Consider the following 21,112-nt stretch of genomic DNA (forward strand, 5'->3'; position numbering starts at 1 on the left):
TAATTTTCAACTATCATAATTATTTTCTCCTTTTTCTTTCTTCATAACTACTTATTGAGATGTTTGTTTAGGTAAACCCGTTAAACATTATTTTTGTTATGAGAGCATCTCTCACATGATAATTGTCATTAATTTATCAAATTTAGATGCAAATGAGTTTCATGCTCTTTTTAGCGACGTGCATATATCCGTACCGAACATCTAGTGACGGATTTAGCGACGTGCATATATCCGTACCGAATTTCAATGTCGCAAATAATTTGTGAGGGATTTCAAATTCTGTCATAAATTATTACGAAACCAATCCATCACTAAATTTAAATTTCTATCACAAATCATTGAAAAGAAATACCTCAGTAATTTGTGAGGGATTTTAAAATACCTCAGTAAACTTTAGTGACGTTTATATTTCGTCACTAATTATTGAAAATATCTATGATTTTATGGGCGCTGTGTAATGCCATGGGCATAAGCAGCTCACCCCAAGTATATTTTGGATTGTTCACTAAGGAGGTTCACAAGTCAAAGAACATAATGTGCAATAATAAAGTCCTAATAAATACGAGCCAAGGTGTTCACCTCAATAATGAAAGATGACATGCCTCAACAATATACCCTTGAGGCCATCCATGAAACCTAATGTGCCTATTAATCTCGGAGTCAATTACAGTAACAAAATCATGCTTATATTTTAATGATATCAAATATTATTTGTGTAAATTACAAATGAATGGAGTGTATATGGGTATATGCACTCTTTAAATAAGGGGTTCAACCCCCAAGTATGATCGGTAAATCATTTCTCCTACTTTCTATTTGCATACTTTTCACTTTAATATTATAATGTCTTTGCAATTACACCTCCTCACTCAAAGAAGGATAATACTAGAAGAATGAGATAACATCAAAGCACCACACCAACAAATCACAATCAATAATGTGAAGGTTACATCACCTACTCAGGTAATCGACCTTGTAAGTTTTCAAAAGAACAAATAAATATTATCAAATTGATGAATTATTTCTAAACATTTTTTTTGGAGCAATAAAGAGAATATATATATTCCAAAAAAACAGTTTAAGTACAAGCTGATCCTAAACCGGATCCAAGCCCCCGATTACAAAGAAAAGCAAAAAACAAACTATATGTTATCAACATAAGCTCCAAGTTTTCTATCAATATGCGCCCTACATTTGATCTGGTCATAACCCTCTGCAACTTGAGCTGCTCCATGTTTGTAGGGTTGAAAACTCTACTGTTTCTCACAGTCCACACATGGTACACGACTTCAGCAATGCAAACTCTAAGAAGTTTCGCTCTGTTGCTCTTTCCCTTAGCATGACTAGTTATCCACTGCAGTTCATTCTTCCATTCTTGAGGTAAATGATTATTTTGACTCCAAGTCAACAACTGATGCCAAAATGTGCTCGTGATCCTGCATTCAAAGAACAAGTGGTCGCAGGTTTCTACATCACCACAAAACATGCATAACCTATCAGTCAGAGTGCCAAATTTGGCAAGCCTATCTTTGGTATGTAGCCTACTTTGACATGTCATCCACAATATAAACATTGCCCCAGGACTAGCCAAGTTTCCTCTAATCAAATTCCTCCAAGGAACCGTGTCTCGTTCTCCTCTAATCTCTAGGTATATCTGCCTAGTACAATAAGTACCTGTCATAATAAAATTATTCTAAGCCACAAAGTTCATAAACAGATCCCTATGTTTAAACATGGCTTTAATAATCCAAGAATCATTCTGCTTCGGGCAGTAGTTAGCAGCAACAGCCCCACGTTTCATATAATAGTGATTGACCCAATTAATCCACATCCTATGTTTCTTAGTGTTAAGATTCCAGAGCATTTTCCCCAAAGATGCCCGGTTCCAAACCCCTAAATCAATAAGGTTCAGCCCTCAAGCAGCTATATGATCACACAAGTGATCCCAAGAGATGGGTGCCTTACTGCTCACGGTATCCGTGCCTGTCCATAAGAAGCTCCTACACAAACTCTCAACATGATGCAGAATTTTCTTAGGTAGAGGAAATATCTGAAGCCAATAGTTTACAATAGAATACAGAACACTCTTAACTAAGAGAAGTCTACCAGCATACGACAACATTCTAGTACTCCAATGCTTAATTCTGCAAGTCATCTTATCAATAAGGGGCTGGCAGTTATTGATAGTGAGTCTTTTGCTGTCCAAGGAAACACCTAGGTATTTGAAAGGCATAAGCCCAATCTGAAAACCAGTCTCAAGCTTCAACAGGTCCTGGCTTCTACTTTCCACCCCTCCAAAGTAAATCTTTCTCTTTGGAATACTCATGTTCAGCCCTATAGTTTGAGAGAATTCCTTCACTTTGCTCATAATGAGTCTAATGGAAATAACACCTGCCCTAGAAAACAGAAGGATATCATCAGCAAAACAAACATTCAGACTATTTAATCTTTCACATTTGGGGTGAAAGTTAAAATCCGGGTTATCTTTCAAGGTTTGCAACACCCTATAGAGGTATTCCATAATCAGAACAAACAGCAAGTGGGAGATAGGATCCCCCTTCCTCAGACCTCTCTTGGATCTAAGAGTAGCACTTGGTTCTCCATTAAGAGAAAAATTGTATGACACTGTTGTAACACAGGCCATAATCCATTCCACAAACTTATGGGGAAATCCTAGAGCATACATAATATTATTCAAAGCAGACCACTCCACAGTGTCATAAGTCTTTTGTATGTCCATTTGGATCATACACCTAGGTGATATATGCTTCCTACCATACCCTCTAACCAACTCTTGAGCAATCATGATGTTTTCATGAATAATTCTGCCAGGAATAAAGGCAGATTGGTTCTCATTAGCAATAGTACTTATGACTCTTCTCAGTCTTTTAGTCAGAATCTTAGAAAGGATCTTGTAGAAAGTGCTGCAACAAGAGATAGGTCTTCGATCTTTGATTGTTTTGGCTTCATTAGATTTGGGGATGATAGTTATCAGGGAACAGTTGATCTCCTTATGCATAGTACTAGTCCTGAAAAATTCTTGAATAGCAGCCATAACATCATGTTTCACAGTCTGCCATGAACTCTTGAGAAAATAAGAGTTGAAGCCATCCAAACTAGGAGCTTTAGTATTACCAATGCTACTAAGAGCATCCCACACCTCCTGCTCAGTAACAGGATTAATAAGACTCAAAGCATCCTCCCTAGAGAGCACATTACCTTTCCTAATGCAAGGACTATCAATACCCTTCAAACTATTGGAAGCAGTCCCCACCAATTGAGTATAGAAGTCCAAAATATCTTTAGCAATATCTTCCTTACTAGTGAGAACCTCCCCTTTGAGAGACAGTAAAGTAGCCATGTTCTTATGTTTATTCTTCTCTTTCAAAGTTGTATGGAAGAAGGAGTTATTCACATTACCTAGGTGTAGCCAATCCACCTTAGCTTTTTGATTAAGGATATTTTCCTCCATTTGGTTCAGCTCCACTACTTTTCCAGTCTTCCTCTTGACCTGCTCAATAGCTGTAACATCAAACATGTTAGCCAATAAGTGTTGATGGGCCTCAGTGAGTTCTGTTCTAGCTTGTTGAATCTGGATTTGGATGTTATTTAGGCTCTTTTGGAGTTGCCCTATGGGCCTTTGTAATCTCTTTATCTTTCTCCAAAGTCTCTGCACAGCATTTCCCTGTATACTTTGCTCCTGACTGTTTCTAACAATATCCTGGTATCCCTCCTTCTTGGTTACATAGTTCACAAATTTAAACATGAATCTCCTTTTGGCATGGGTAGACATCTAGCTAACTCTAATAGGGGAATGATCAGAGATGTTAGGATGTAACACCTCCACAATCACATTATGAAACTGCTGAAACCATTAAGCATTACCAAGGAGCCTATAAATTCTTGAGTAAATAATACCAGTGGTGTACTTGTTGGACCAGGTGAAATGGATGCCCTTTGTAGGGGCTTCAAACAATCCATGTCTCTGCATCATTGCAGCCAAATCACTATACTCATTAATATGAACATTGTTCCCTCCAATCCTGTCCTGGAAAGACAAAACATTATTGTAATCTCCCATCACTATCCAGGGCAGATTCATAGTTTTCCCCATAATATCTAATTGTTCACATAGTTTTTTCCTCCTCTCTCTTTGATTCATGGCATATACAATTGTAGCATAATACTTAATTTTATTATTCAAATTCATAACCTCCACATGAATAAATTTCTCTTCAGTTTGGATCACCTTTATTTTCACCTCAAAATCCTTCTACATAACCCAAATCCTACCATTAAGGTGGTGGGAATAGTTATCAGTGTAGGACTAGGAATTACCAAACTTCAGTCTTATTCTACTAGTATTATTCTGTTTTACTTTGGTATCTAATAAGGCAACAATAGGAACTTTAAAAATTTGAGAGATAGGAGCTAACCTTTATATGCCTTGCTTCTTTATTAATGCCCCTGACATTCCAAGTTGTAATCATTAACCATTACTACTTCCCACCTCCGGAATACCTCCAATCCCAAGGGGTGTAAACACATTTTGGACAAGCATATCATTGACAGGAGTGAATATGATCTTCTTCTTAGCTTTATCAGTTATGTTCGAGCTAATCAAAGTCATCACGAGTACTTGGCTTGGTAGTCTCTTTGATAGAATCTTCAGCTAGAACTTCAAGTTTCTTCTCCTCAACAACATTTTCAATAAGCTTTATTGTTGGCTTCCAAACTTTCTATTGTGGTTTTTGTTGTCCATTCACCTATTTGATCAAGCAGTCATGTCCTATTCTCAAACATGTTTGGCAATACTTAGGCCTCCATTCATATTCAATTTTCTGTTCCCTTTCCCTCCCATTATGATCCTTTTTGGTCACTCCTTTTTTAACAAGTTTGGTGATGTCTACTTCCACCAACACCCTTGCATATGAAATTCTCAGCTTCCTTGCTATGCACTCATCAGTCATAATAGGTCTTCCCACAACACTAGAAATCTTGGATAAACTTTTTTCTCCCCAGAGGTGTAGAGGTAAATTTGGCATAGTAATCCATAGAGGGAGTACACGAAGCAAATCCTCTTTCAATTCAAAATCAATAGTCCAGTATTTCAGGAATAGAGGTTTACCATAGATGAAGTAAGGTCCTTGTTTCATGACTTGGCTTAGTTCCTCATGATTCTTGAACATGACAATGAAGTAACTAGAGTCATTGAAGTATAACTCTGTGAGAGACACGAAATTCCAGGTTTTCTCCATGAAATTCTTCACTGCGTGCATCGAGAGAGATTCTCCAAGCGCAAAGAGGATTAGCGCATTTTCCCAATAGCTCAATTCCTCCGCCACATCGCACTCCTCAATCATAATCTTCTATTTGCCGTCAATAAGCTCTAGAGCCACAAAACCCACATTCATTCCCCTATTCGCATTATGATTACCTTGAATAATTTCCACCCAAGGCTTCACCATAACCTTCTCCTTCTCCGGTGATTTCGCAACCTCCACCGGACTCTTCACAATCACTGTTTCAACAATCGATGTGTTCATCCCATTAGGAATTTCAGTTTGTGCCTGTGTACCTGAAACGTTTGCTCCTGTTTCCGCCAAATTAGGGAGCGCCGCCGCCGTGAATTTCGGCCGTCCGACGCGCCTTTTAGCCTTGGTCATCCAAACCCTCTAATGCTTACTACAATTATTTCTAAACATTTACTAAGAATTAGTGTGGTAGAAGAATTGGAAGATTTATAGTTGGGTGAAATATTATAGATTAATGAATCATATATTCACCCTTTATTAACGACAAAACTTAAGGATCCTTAATAATTTCTCTCGATATCGTTCACCACACAAATTTTTCCACTCCCCCTTCATATTTATCTTTAGTAGTGTAATAGTTCAATGATTTGATAAAGAAATTTATTGAGGTGACAATTATTTTGAGACTTTTGTGTGCACCACTTATATAGTTGATGCCTGATAAAATTAATCTACAAATGCAATTTAATTTATTTTTTAACTCGATACAATTTAAACTTCAGGTTTCATTAGTGTGTAATCATTTATGTGTTTTTTGATTGATAAACTTTAGGTTTCATAAATAACAAATGAAGTTTCCTAAACTACTTGATCTTGTCACTATAATTGATTAACTTGCAATTACAATTTGAAGTTTTTGTCTCTACATATGAGTTTTTGTTTTAAATTTATTGTTCACCTCACTTTTATGAGTGTATCTAAATAAAATTTGTTTTACATTTAACTCATTTTTATTAAGAATTAGATTTACAAAATCAATTTTTGTAACCACATAATAAAAACTAGTTAAAATTATATTTTATCTACCTAAACAAAAGTTAAAGTCATGCTGAATTTTATGTAAATCAATTTCAATTATTCAAAAACATGTCTATTTTAATGTTATGATGTAATCAAAATATAAGTTGAATCTTTTGTTTCTATAATACTTATGTAGAAACATAAAAGATGATAATAAATAGAGTAGAAATAAAAAATGATAAGAAAATATTTATGATTGATATAATTTAAATTTTCAAGTATTATAAAAATATGAGAAACATTTCTCTAAACCCTAATATATTTTTCTCCAGTGCATATTATTTTAACTTCTCAAATGCAAATAAAAATGTCAAAATTTAAGAAAAATATTACTAGTTTTTTTTAAAAACTTTTTAATGGAAATGACTTTGAAATCTTGTGCCATGCAAGAGAAAACATCATTTACATAAAAAATATTTCTAGGAAATAAATCAACTAAGAAAAATCTCAAAATTTATCAAATTTGTGAGAAATATAAGAGTCATTTATGTAAGAATTATTGGGCATATAATATCAAAGTCTCTTATTATATTATCTATTTTGTATATAAAGTGTGATATACACTATCTTGCTTGAAGAATGATGAGATCTAATAATTATTACCTAATTGAGTGTGTTAGAGATAAAAAACATTGTGTTTTTTTCTCAAGAGCTGAATAAAAAGATGTTACATTGTCACTATTTACACGTTGCTAAAGAAAATTCTATAAATTTATTCAAACTCATGTGAAGGTAAAAGAAGTCAGGACTCTATCACTTCCACCAAGACAAATTCATAAGCCGCCTCTTCTCTGCAGGTCGCTCCATCAGAGAATCAAATTTTAAATTGTTAATAATTTGAACATCATCATTGATGGCTTTGTTACCTACAACATCTGAAACTTGATTCAATTGTAGAGTTGGTGTCCCTTGATAAGACAAGTCTTGATACCAATTCTTGTTGCCAAAAAACATGATATTTGATATCTCTACGCCATTTGAATCATGCGATGAACAACTTGTTTGTGGTGAAATTTCAGTCTCTTGCTGATAGTTGGGAGATGTACTCATATACATAAGTTGATCTCTAAAATCTACATCTTCCTGCGAGAAAACAAGGAAAAATAGATAAATTAGTTAAGTTACTATGAGTTTATACTTTATCATTGCTCTATTTTGTTGTTTATGTTATCACATTCATTCCCCTAGTGACGTAGCTCTATTAAAAAAATTATGTGTTTATTTAATCCAAATAATAAATATTCAAATAATATATATCATTACAAGGTGATTTATTTGGATGAAAGTGATGCAACTCACAAATTTTTTGAGCAAATAGAATATAATAAATAAATAAAAATTTAAGTGTGTAGTGATAATAACTAGGTAATATTAAAATAATAAGACCATTTGTGTTTTGACTAATCACAAAAGTTATTTATTAAGGTTGGATAAATGAACAAAAAATTTACACAATCATAATTAATTACAAAATATGGCTTTGATGAGTAGATTATTGGTATCATCATAGTCTTTTATGTTTTAACGTAGAAATTATCTATGAATTTAGCAGCAATGTGACAACTATTACTTGAATTTAGTTGAATAATATTACGGAGACAACTATTACTAGCAATAAAAATCATAAAAGCAAAGTAATGGATTCAAAACCATATAGTATCTTGGTGAAACATTAATAAAGGAAGAATTACATGACAATGGAACTATACAAAAATGGTACAAAGAAGATAAAAAATGGTACAGTGGAACACTAATTATATAACCGAGAGTCAAAAGATTGCCATTGTCTTAATGAAGTTTCCAGTGTAGCCTCTTGTTCAAAGTGCTCCTTAAAAACCACACTAGAAGCATCAAAAGATGAATTCATGTCTATTCTTGGGCAAAAGTGATAAGTTGATGCCTCTCGATTGATTAAATGACATTGACCATCATTCATATTGTCATTATATTCTAACAAGTTTTGGTAGTCCCCATTATCAAGGGAAAAGCTTTCATGTGACCCGTGATTTCCCACCAATTCAAAGATTAATTTGCGAATAAGTGTTCTCTTGTGATAAGCCTCTTCAGGTGGAAACCAGTCCAAATTAAGCTAAAAAAGTCAAAATATGATAGGTTAAATACATATAAGAACTTTATGAGTCATTAGGAGTTAAGTATGAAGTAAAATGTTATAAGGTGAAGAATAGACTATGTTTTGGCATTATGAGAAATATTTTTATGCAGTTTAAATAATTTTATAAAATGTCAACCATGAAAATCACTTACAAACTTGGGAAGCTTGGTTAGTTTCAATGGATTGAAATTAAATGGAGCTTCGGCCAGAAAGAGCTCTAAGTAATGAAGTAAAAAGAGGCCACAATCATATGAGTTTTCCTGTTGTGGTACCTGTCAAGGATATTGAATCACAAAATATTAGTAAAAAGACCATCAAATGGAAAAAATAGAAAGCATTCGTCAATAACTCAACTAATCATCAACAAGTTATAAGTGAAAAAAAATTCAACAAAATAAAATATGGATAAATAATAGAAACTTTTAATTTTTTAAATTTTTATTTTTAATTGAGAATTCTTTAGTATAATAATTTTAACTTAAGGTGCTAGAGTTTGAAGCTCCACTAATAAATGTATGGCCAAGTACTCTGGTTTTCTTATATAAATAATAAATGGGATAAACCAAATCTTACATTGAATAAAAAGACTTACATTTATCAATAACTATTCAAAATAATTTTGCAATAAAAACAATCCACTTTCATAGTGGTTTTAAAAATTATGTGAAATCAATTTTCTAGAAAATAAATTGAAAAATATTTCATTTAACAAAAAAAGTTTAAAGAAAAATAATTTTCTTAAACTATAATTTATTATATTGTGAAAATGTAAGCAAGTAATACCGCAATTGAAAGAAAAGGCATATTTAAGAATCTTGATGAGAGATCTTTTTCAGATGTATCCTTCATCTTGTCTTTCCATTCTTCCCACAAATAACTGTCAATTTCACAAGATGAGTCAATATATGAAACATTGAGTTATATTTTTAAAGCGGGAATACAAACAAATATATGGAGTGCTAAAAAAATAGCTGACAAAATGAACAATGTTAAATAAAGAAGAGAAACAAGTTCAAACTTCACAGTTCAAAGTTTAACTCTAGTGTGAAAATTAAAAAAAGCATGTTTTTACATTGTATAAAGATATAAATTGGAAGTTAAAACATCACGCACAACAAAAAATATATATCCTAATTATTAAGTTTAAAAAGGTGTCGTATAATTAGGAGACAATAGTGCCAACATTTTATGGGACTAGAAATTTTATAAAACTAATTATCCTTTTGTTTAGTGCAAAGGAATTAGAGCATAAAAACATAAATTTAAAATGCATGTCAATAAAAGGTAAATAGACACTTGTAATAACTAAGTTTTTGCATGAGAGAACCAACGCTTATAAATATGAAGAGCATAACAATGTAATGACTTTAAAATACTTCATTTTCTCATTTGTTCTTCATTTCAAGGTAAAACATAAGCTTAATTTCAAGCCAACATTTTCATATGTCTGTGCAACACTAAACATTTTATATGTAAAAAGCACATACAAACCAGTAAAAATTTGGAGAAAAAAAGGTATGAGAAATGGATTGAATGTGCATAGTTGAGAAGCTTAAAATACCTTTGTACAATGTCTTTTAGATTATTATGATATCCCTTGACAGAATCCATGTGCAATATATAGGGTATCTTAAGTGATTTGTCCAACTCTCTATCTGAAATATGAATCGTAACATAATCTCTAAGAAAATAATATATTTAAAAGAAATTATTTGATTTAAAAAAATCTGAAAACTCACCATTAACATTAACCACTTCACCAGGGTGACAGATTACTATTAAACTCCAATGAAGACTGCAATCATGGTCGAAATTATATTCTAATAAGAAACATCAATACATCTGCAAATATCAAAGAGAAGTAAGAATTTGATAGTTACTTACTTGAAGTTCACTGGTATGAAAATATAATCTTTTTCAAATAGTTTAACTTTTCTTGTCCATTTACGAACACGTAGAAATGCTGATTTTCCGTCACAAATATTTTGTGTAATTTTGTCCATATCAACCAACTTTCAAAAAAAAACTATTGAAAAAGTGAAACCTAGCCTTTTCCTTCTCTTGTATTTTATTCTTCAAATATCTGTCAAAATTGAAAATTTTAAAATAATTACATCAATTTTTTTGAATTACAGTATATATTAGAATCCAAATTACTTTTTTGTTTATATTTGTTACATGTTAAACACTATCCTAATATTGATTTTTTTGACATTTTCTTTATTAGTTCACTGCACATGGTTAAAAATTTCATCTCTAAATTTCATTTATGAAAAATCATTTGAATGAATTTAATGTTAATAAATTAAAGGATAACAATCAAACAAAAAAAAAAGAATGACCATGATTCAACATAAGAATATAAGAGCTAAATGCAACCAAAGAAGAGAAAAGAAATATGAAAAATACTTAAAAAGACATTATTAATGAAGTGAGAAACAAAAATCAAAGCAAAAATACGAGTTAAAAAATGTAACTTTCAAAAGGAAAACATGCATATACAAACTTACAGAATGTAAAAATCGATAATTGTATCATTGATGTATCTTTCTGGTTGTAATAGATCAACATCTTTCTTATTTATGGAAACAGTATCAGGATCCCCTTTTGGATAGATGAATTCATCAAAAATCTAAATAAAATTACAAGTCACGTCATAAAAAATTGTCAACATATATATGAATTAGCACAATATACAAAAAAAAAAAATATTATGATATATAAAGGATGTGCTTGGTTAAATGCTTTATGTAAGGTATAACTATTTTATTGCTTATTTTTCTAGCTATTTATATATCAAAAAGAATTGACAAAGTTTCACCTTCAATCAAATGGAAATGCAGTTTGTAATGCATAATATACTAATTGAGGTATACAAGAGAATGACTTGAGATAATACATAATTACATAATCACAAAATTAATCTTATAAAGGGATTAATCTTGCGAGTATCTATGAGAGGGTAAAAAGAATTACCATGTTAGAACTGTTTGAGCAATAACTCTGTCCACAACCATTCGATGAAACTGAAATTTAACATAAATAAATTTATAGGTTTGAAGTTGATGTGTAGCAAGTTGAAAAGAAAAAAAAGAGTTGATAAGAATCAAGAATCTAGATGATTTACCATAAAATGAATTATTTGTTGCAATATTATACATATAACTAGATGGAATACTCTCATTCAAGTATTTATTCATAACTTCTGAATTAATGTCCATAGATTCAACCTAAAAAAAAAAATTTAACATAGATTAGCCACCAATTAAACCCCTAGGTTAAGATGTAAACTTTCAAATAGAAATTAGAATACATTGAATTCTACCTGTGTTGATGGTAATGAAGCTACACCACCATTGACATTTTGTATTTCATGATGATCATAATGTTTACAAGTGGGGCAATTTGATAATTTCACAGCTTCCAACTCACAATTTTTTTGGTTATCAACCATGTTTTCCATTGTGTTCAAATCCATCTCTAAGTTAAAAAATTTGCCACCAATTCCGTTGACATCATGGGAAAGAATACTAGTAAAATCATTTATCTTATCTACATGAGAAATTGGAAGTATACATAGGTTAAATATAAATTGTTATCATTACATAATCAAATTATTAATTTTTTTTATCGATACAAATAACAAGGAGGTGAGATGGTTGACAAGAAAATAATTGGAAAATAAGTTGGAAAGACTACACAATATTTATTTTGGGATTGACATGTGATAAGGGCAGAAATAATTTGGTCCGAAAAGATTGCAAAATAATAACAAATATATATAAATTAGATAGATCTATTTTTCGATAAATATATATTTTTTATACATTAATACATTCAATTAAAATAATTAAATTAACCTTTGTACAAAAAAAATTAAATAAACCTCAATCTAACAAAATATTTATCAAATCAGTTTCCACTACTAATATCTCTCTAAGTCTAATTACTCAGTACTTTCTTGTTATATGTTTTTAAAGATTCCAATCACAAGATTAATTCAAAAGTGTGTGGGTATTTGTCTCATGAAATTCCAATAAAAAGAAAGAGAGAAAATATAACTCATACTTTCTTGACATACTGCAACAAATTCAGAAGAAGGAGAAAGATTTAAGAACAAATTCAGTTTTTAATATTTTTGAAATAAGAATATTATGATGAAATTTTCTTACCCGAAGGAATAATCTGGCTATCCAATGCATCATCGTCGGAGTTGAGAAATTTCGAAAGCCAAGAAGGAGGAAAATGATTCATCTTTATAATCAATGATTTGAGAGCGATAATTTGAAAGAACTAAACGAGTGATTCGAACTCAAAAAGAATAACAAGTGGTGAATGAATGGCTTCACTTTCGAGTCTTTATATATATACTTCAGTATTCAATGTATATTTGAAATAATAGATCTAAAAGAATCGAAATTAATTCATTACTTTGTATTTATTTTTATTATTTTTATTTTAAATAAATATTTTTTTATATCTTTTTATCTTGCAATTCATTTTTTACTAAACAATGATAATCGTTTTAAATATAATTAAAAATTTTCAAGTTTGGTCTTTTAAATTTAGGTAAATATTAATTTCATTCAGATAATGTTTTTATAATATATTTCAAAAAGTCAAAATTTTATTTCCAATAATTTCTTTATCAAATACTTTTAAGTAGGGCAGTTATTTTTTATCAAATTACAATGTTTTCTAATATAACTCTTCAAACCGTTGCTATTATTTAGGTAACTATTTGGGTGCCTTAAATTTATTTATTTTTTAGAAAATCTATTACGATATTTGTTTGTTTATTTTAATAAGACAATTTTTTCTATAAACTATAATAAGAAATAAATCTCATTCTTATATATGAAAGCTTGAAATAACTTTCTATATAAGTTAAATCAAATATATATATTAACTTCATGTTGTATGTGTAAAATTTAGAACAAGTATCTCTAACCTGTTGTGCACTCTAAACAATTTGTTTAGGAAGTTTGTTTTTCTGATATCCTAGAATAAGATTAAGCCAAACTTTGTTTATCGAAATTACAAAAAGTTGGTAAAGTTAAATGTAAACTTCATAAAATTAACAAACTTTAATTTTAAACTCTTAATTAAAAATTATTTGTGTTGGAAAAAAAACACGACTATAGAGCAGTTATAGTTCTATCTTATTGATTTGTTCTAAATTTTTTCATATTAGGATTTCAGTGTTATAAGTTTATATAGGGATATTAATGATCCAGATTAGAATAATACCCCTAAATCGTACCGCGGACTTCGCACACTCCGGTCGTCCTCAACAAACAATTGGGCCAAACACACTTGACATTACCTATGAGGCAAACTTAACAATCTCTACCTTGTCGAATATTAGTTAAACCCCTATAAAGATAAATTGCATAATGTCGTATCCTAACAATCGGGGGTGTGTAGTTTTTGTATAACACTGAGAAACATGTAACAAATTCAAACAGTGTTTGAACTTGTCATTGGTGACTGTCTTTGTCATCATATCATCTGCATTTTATGAAGTGTGAACCTTCTGAAGTAATATTTGTCTAGACGCCGCTAACTCTATGATCTTGTGGAACCTCACATCAATATGCTTGATCCTAGCATGATACACTTGATTCTTTGTCAAATAGATAACATTCTGACTATCACAATGCAATTGAAATCCACTCTACTCAACACCCATATCTTTCACTAACCTTGTAAGCCACAATGCTTCCTTGCCAACTTCCTTGCCACACTACTATAAAAAACACATTTCACCTCGAACGCGAAATGCATATAACCTTGACTACAGAAGTGAGGTAACGAAGGGCATCGTGAAAAGTTGTCACTTTACCCCTCGATTTTTAAAACACCGAGGAAAAAAGTTATCTGCACATGGATTTGAATCTCAACATCTACACTTTTATTATTTTCAAAACTAGCGCATCATAGCTCCCGGTTTAATCATAAAACCGAGAGGTAAGATAACTTTATTTAAAAAAAAACTCGTTACAAACTACAGAATATTTATAAATTCATTGTTTACCCAAAATATTACATTGTTTACATATAATATTAAAGTAAAAATATATAACAAACTTTGAATTTGATTCATTGTCATCACTGTCAGTAAGAACAAATGATGAATCATCGTTTCATTAAAATTTTGGGGAAGAGAAAGTGTTTTGTGCAATTTATTTCAAATGACTTTTGCATTCATTTGTTTTTTATATAGAACAAAAAGTGATTAGTTAAATAAAATAAATATACAGTGAAAAACACAAACCTTAAACACAATTTATTTTCTACTCTTGCAATCCATCATAAAGAATTTTACCAAACTTTTTTACGCTTTAAAGTTTTCATGTTATATGTTTTATTAACAAATTTTGATATTCAAAATGCTTTATAATAGATATTTGTTATGTTTCACGCGGATCACTAATGAGAGTGTCTAGAGCGTTGATACTCATTAAGTGGACGACTAAGATTTATTTAAGGACGATGAATATCCTCAATAAACACGCTTAAATATCCCCTCGAATATGAGAAAAATCGAGGTAAGAGGTATTTCTTTCCACATACCCCTCGGTTTCAGTTGAAAACCCAGGTGAATAAACTTTTGTTTTTAGTTTTATAAAAAAAATTACATTGTTCACATAGAATATTAAAATACATTATTTACAACAAAACTATGTTTGACAGTTATGATAAGTCGTATGTTCCAAATATGAGAATTTTTTTCTGCACTTGCAATCCATCCTAGAGATCAATTCCCCAAATTTTTTAGTGTTTCTAGAGCAAATGTTTTCACAAGAAAGAGAACAAGATATATAGTGTTGGAAATATCTTGAGCATATTTTGTTCAAGAAAGACAGAAGAACATTGAAGATTTTTCTGTCTTGCAATCCATCCAAAAGACTGATGCATATGAGTTTAAAGCGGAGCGGTTACATATAAGTTAGGATTATATTAGAAATTTATTAACGAATACTTTTATAGTAAAATCTGATTATATATTCCCTCGGTTATTTGAGAAATCAAAGGATTAGATGATTTGATTCATGAATAAAAAGATAAACTGCATTCACTAGGTGACATGAATTTTTTTACCCTCGATTTTATACTAAAACCGAGGGATAAGATGATTTGTCAAATACTGAGAATTAGATATCTTTTTAAAAAAATAAATAAATAATGGCGCATTCCAAGTCATGTGACCTCGAATTTTTAATGACTGACGTGAAAGTTTTGTCATGAAATGTATTATTTTTGTAGTGGCAACTTTTAATGACACCGCACTAGAGTAGTAAGGGGGGACTCTTCGGGTTAGTGATTTTTATACAATCAAGAGTAGTAAAACTGATTAGGATTGTTATTTGATTCGATTGCATGTTTAGGTTTTGAGTTTTGGGGGATTTAGGTTGTTTATGTTGATTTGATGCAATAGATGAATTGATGAATGGTTTTGGTGTTAGATGATCTCTAAAATGTGTTAAAATTGTAGTATGTTATGTTACTTGATGATATTTTGGTGTGGGAATTATTGTGGTGTGATTGGACTGAAATTGAGAGAGGAAGGATGTCAAAATCGCAGCAATATTCTGCATAAAACGCAGCATGCATCGACCTACTCAGAGCCTGCGTCGACCTAAATAACCCAGAAAGGAAAAAATCTGGTTTCCTTCAGTTTGCATCGACCTGAGCAGAATTTGCGTCGACCTAAGCAGACCCGAGGGAGACAGAAATTTTCCTTCATCGACCTGGGAGGAGCTTGCGTCGACCTAGGTGTTCAATTTTAAGAAAATTTTGTAAAGACCGTAACTTTTGATCCGTAACTTGGTTTTAAGCGTCGTTCGAAACGTTATGAAGCTAATGAGATTATTTATATGATAGGATAAAGTTGGCTTATTTTGAATGGTTTAATTTTGATATTAATATATGAATTAATGACTTGTGACTAATATTCATAGATGTGTTAAATGATGTGATATCCATGATATGTTGGGATGAATATATATATATATATATATATATATATATATATATATATATATATATATATATATATATATATATATATATATATATATATATATATATATATATATATATATGAGGAGGGATATTCTTACTCCAATAGTAAGTGTAAAAGAGTTACTCCAAATCTTAACCATTGATTTTCACTAATCTAACGACTTTAATTGATTTTTTATATTTCCAAAAATAATTGATTAAATGATGAATTAAAACCGTTAGATTAATGAAAATCAAGGGTTAAGATGTGGAGTAACTCTTTTAAACTTACTCTTGGAGTAAGAATATCCCTCCTATATATATATATATATATATATATATATATATATATATATATATATATATATATATATATATATATATATACAGAGAGAGAGAGAGAGAGATAGAGAGAGAGAGAGAGAGAGAGAGGAGGGTTATATTGACTCCAAGAGTAAGTTATAATAATTTACTCCACATCTTGACCATTAATTATTTTCAATCTAATGGTTAAAAATAATAAGTCATTAAATGTGGAAAGAGAAAACTATTCCTTATTGTTTTTAACCATTAGATTGAAAAGAATTAATGGTCAAGATGTGGAGTAAGTTATTATAACTTACTCTTGGAGTCAATATAACCCTCCTCATATATATATATATATATATATATATATATATATATATATATATATATATATATATATATATATATATATATATATATATATATATATATATATATATATATATATATATATATATAAATGTGTCTTGTTGATAATGATCATTTAAATGTGTGTGTATCGAGATGTGGATTGAATAAGGATGATGCTAGAATTGAATACATGTTGACATGATTATGTGTGATATAATTGTGGATGGTGTTGAAACCGAATATATCATTCGGTGTTGCTTTTGGTGATGACACTGTTCATTTTGATCTAGTGGTGATGTTGTGACAACGTGATTATAATGTTGATAATGTGTGTATAACGTGATCTTGTGGTGATTGTTTTGATCGTATGATGATGATTGATTTGTTTTGAATGATGCATGATACATGTACATACTTGTTGGTGATAATTATGTTGAGTTATGTGAGACGATGTTGTTCATCGGATCAGGGGTGTTGTAAGTATGTCATATGTGTGCATCCATTCATACTCATTTTGGTGATGGATCCCGGTGATGTTGTGGATCAAATGGTGGGCATAATTTCCACTGTGTGGAATTTGTGCCAGTTGGGTTGTATCTGTGTGATGAATAGATCAGACGGATGGGTTTATGATCCGCTGTCGCGCGAGAATCAAAAACGAGTTAATTTGCAAAACTGTAGTAACGACGGTAACGGCAACTCGAATATCGTTCTCACAAGGATTCTTGTATTATATTAACTAAAAGTAACAATTAATGGGGGGTTTGGTTTTAGGATCGATTTTAAGGAACAAAGAATTAAGCCATTAAAAATAAGTGATTATAAAATTAAGTCAATCTACTGTTTTTGGTTCCGGCTTATCATAGGTTTCTACCTTACCAAATCCCTAAGCGGCTTCGATCTCTATTCGATTTCTATATCAATTGGCAAGCGCAAAAGACATAAACTAGATTGACATTCCTATATTCCAAATTAAGCAAACGGATTAAGCCCTCGTGAATTAAGCAAACACGAATTACAAACGCGAATTAACGACAAAGCGACGTAACAGCGAATAAAAGTTAGGGATGCAATCTTACGAATTGAATCAACACAATTCCATGTATACACAAATTAAGCAAATGAAATTCATAGATTAGTATTGAAAGAGAAACGAATTAAATTGATAAAGTATAAACCTCAAAGCGTTGGAACACGATTACAGCAGATTGACTTTGAAGAACTTAGCTATCCATACGGTTCGTAAAAGCCAAAAGTTTCAGAAAATGAATCGTGAATAGTGTATGGTGATATTCCGTTGTACGGCCAGACCTAGACTAAAGAGAAGACAAAAGTAAATTCGGGTCATAACCCAACTGGGTCAAACAAACATCACCCAGACCCAAAACTAACGACCCAAAACTTCTAAAACTAGTGCCTGCATGCAGCTTCAAACGAAATTCTGGAAAAATGTGCTCCGAATCTGACTTTTACTCCAAGATGAAAGTTGTAGCTCTTTCTCTTAGCTTTCCGGCGATTATTAGAACGCCTCAATCGGATTCCCGGAGCTCCAGTTATGATCATTTTAGTGCAGACTGCTAATGCTGAAAATAAAGTGCGAAAATCAAATTAAACCAAAAATAAAATAAAATATAAAAACATAATAAAACATAAGAATAATCAAAATAAAGTAAAGAAATCCCTAAGTAAAAATATAGGAGAATATGCATAAAGATGCACTGATCAAATTCCCCCATACTTGAACTTTTGCACTCCGAGCAAAATGAAAAATAAAACAAAGAAAGCACAAATACATCAACAGTTACTCATCCTAGGCTACAAATCTTCTTCGGGTAAGTTTGCATCGACAGGTACTAATCTTGCACACTAAGGATATCGTAGGAACACTAATCCATAATTGTGCAGACATAAGTCTCCTAAATACACAAACCAATTCAAATCATATTATTATACCATAGCCTAACTTACTCATCCTTTTTGCTCTTTTTCATTCAGGCGCAATCACATTAAGCCCGTTATCTCCACACACTTATAGCAAGATGCTGAAGCGGTAAAGCGGCAAGCAAAAGTAAGTAGGATATTATTCCCGGGTGATATAGTTATATCGTATCGTAGTCCACAGAGATGTGTGCCATTCGATCAATTAATTCGTTCTTGAGTTTGGTTTTATAAATGTACAAGAGAGTAAATGTATCAACAAGAAAACTACTCATTCCTTAATAGAATAGAATTGTCAAGCTGGAATATGTTCTAGTTCTCACAGACTTAAACTTATTGACCGAACATACTCAACTTGTAACCTATCAATGTTATCACATGTCAACAAAACTACCCACAATATTATCTAAGTGACGATCTCTCAACCACCTAAACAACACATGAGATATCCGAACTTCCCGTAGATGCCGATCTCTCAGACAAACACGACCATTCAGAAGCATTAAGCACTGACACTAAGTGATTATCAACCTAATTCATCTCTGCAATTAAGTTAATAGATAATTATCCTAGATAAGCATTAGAGCCCTACGTCTCCATAGCGACTCAAACACATTAGCAACAAAGCAAAAATCCAAGATAATAATCCATAAAGATATGAAAGCAAGCTTTATACAACATAATGATCAACAAATATACATGAGTTCAAAGGAGATACATACAAACAACCCAACAATGGAAATTACAAAGAGAAGAGAGAAAGAGAAAGCAAACATGTCTTGGTTTGTCAACACCAATTGATGAAGAATACACCCCCAATCCACCAATTGCAAGATCCAATGTTGTTATCTACTCCTAATCTAACAAGAAATGAGGTGATGGAGTTGAGAGAACCCTAAAATTGGCCTCCCAAAACCATAACCCTAAAAATGAAATGATATAAAACTATATACACAAATCTGTCCCGCAGCTTTCGCCCGGCGAGCCAATTGCTCCGCCCGGCGGGACCTTTATTCCTGGCCACACAGCCTCTGCCACGTCATTAAGTGGCAAAAATATCTACTTTCGCCGGGCGAACGAATTGTTCCGCCCGGCGACTCCTTCTTCTTCCGCCCGGCGAACGAGAGGCGGCCCAAGGCAGAAGAAAGACCAAAATTTTCCAACGCTCGCCCGGCGAGCCTATTGCTCCGCCGGGCGACTCACACCAGTCTGCACTTTTTATTTCTTCAATTGCTTCTCTTTTTATTGATACAAAATTGTATCCTTGAAGCTTTATTACTCAATGCTCCAAACATGCTCAAATACCTACAAAAAGAATAGAAAACTATTAGTCGGTACATAAATGAATCAAAAACTCGATTAAAAGCAAAGTATACGTATTGTATGTAATATACACTAAAACGCGTCTAAATTGAGGAAAAAGAGAAGATAAGTGCAACAAAATTATACACAAAATAACTACAATTTGGCACTTATCACAAGACGACCGGTTAGTGACTCTGATTCTTTTCTGCACGGGGTTCTGGTACTTACGTGGCATAACCCTTTGTTTACTCAGTTGTAGTTGCAGGGGATCAGACCGTAATCCTCCCTACCAAGTTCAGCACCAGAAACCGCTGAACCAACTAACAACGAGTTTTATTATCAACTTTTTTTGAAGGTTGTACATCCGTTGGGTTAAGTTACCGAATGAGGGTCGCCAAACTTAGAAGGTGCATTCCCTTTTTCCTTTTTTTTTGGAACACTCACTTATATTCATCGGCTTTCCTGCGTAAAGTGTGTGAGAGATGGTGCCGACTGCTGAAATAAACTACTCAAGAGCTGCCAGAGAATGAGAATTTAAGGCTAAAACATAATAAAAAATTCAAATCAATTTCCATATGCATGAGACTTACGGTGTTAAAACGATACCCATCTTGTGAATTTTTCCCAAGTCTCCGCAAACTCGACTCAAATCAGTCTATAGCCTAAAACTTTCAAAACGATGCATATTTATTTATTTATTTTAACTGAAAACAAAACAAGAAAACAAAACAAAATAAAACAAAGAATTCCCTCCCCC

General features: G+C 31.8%; 1 protein-coding gene across 1 annotated transcript; it reads right to left on the minus strand.

The window, feature by feature from the left end:
* Positions 1-4,766: 4,766 nt before the first annotated feature.
* LOC131619255 (uncharacterized) lies at positions 4,767-5,363 on the minus strand. The gene has a single exon (XM_058890371.1). The coding sequence runs from the start codon at positions 5,361-5,363 to the stop codon at positions 4,767-4,769; it is 597 nt and encodes a 198-aa protein (XP_058746354.1).
* Positions 5,364-21,112: the final 15,749 nt, after the last annotated feature.

Source organism: Vicia villosa, linkage group LG7 (assembly GCF_029867415.1).
Source record: "Vicia villosa cultivar HV-30 ecotype Madison, WI linkage group LG7, Vvil1.0, whole genome shotgun sequence".
Taxonomy (NCBI): domain Eukaryota; kingdom Viridiplantae; phylum Streptophyta; class Magnoliopsida; order Fabales; family Fabaceae; genus Vicia; species Vicia villosa.

Excerpts from the sequence above, each read along its gene's own strand:
- LOC131619255 (XM_058890371.1), bottom strand. The coding sequence starts at position 5,363 with ATGATTGAGGAGTGCGATGTGGCGGAGGAATTGAGCTATTGGGAAAAT.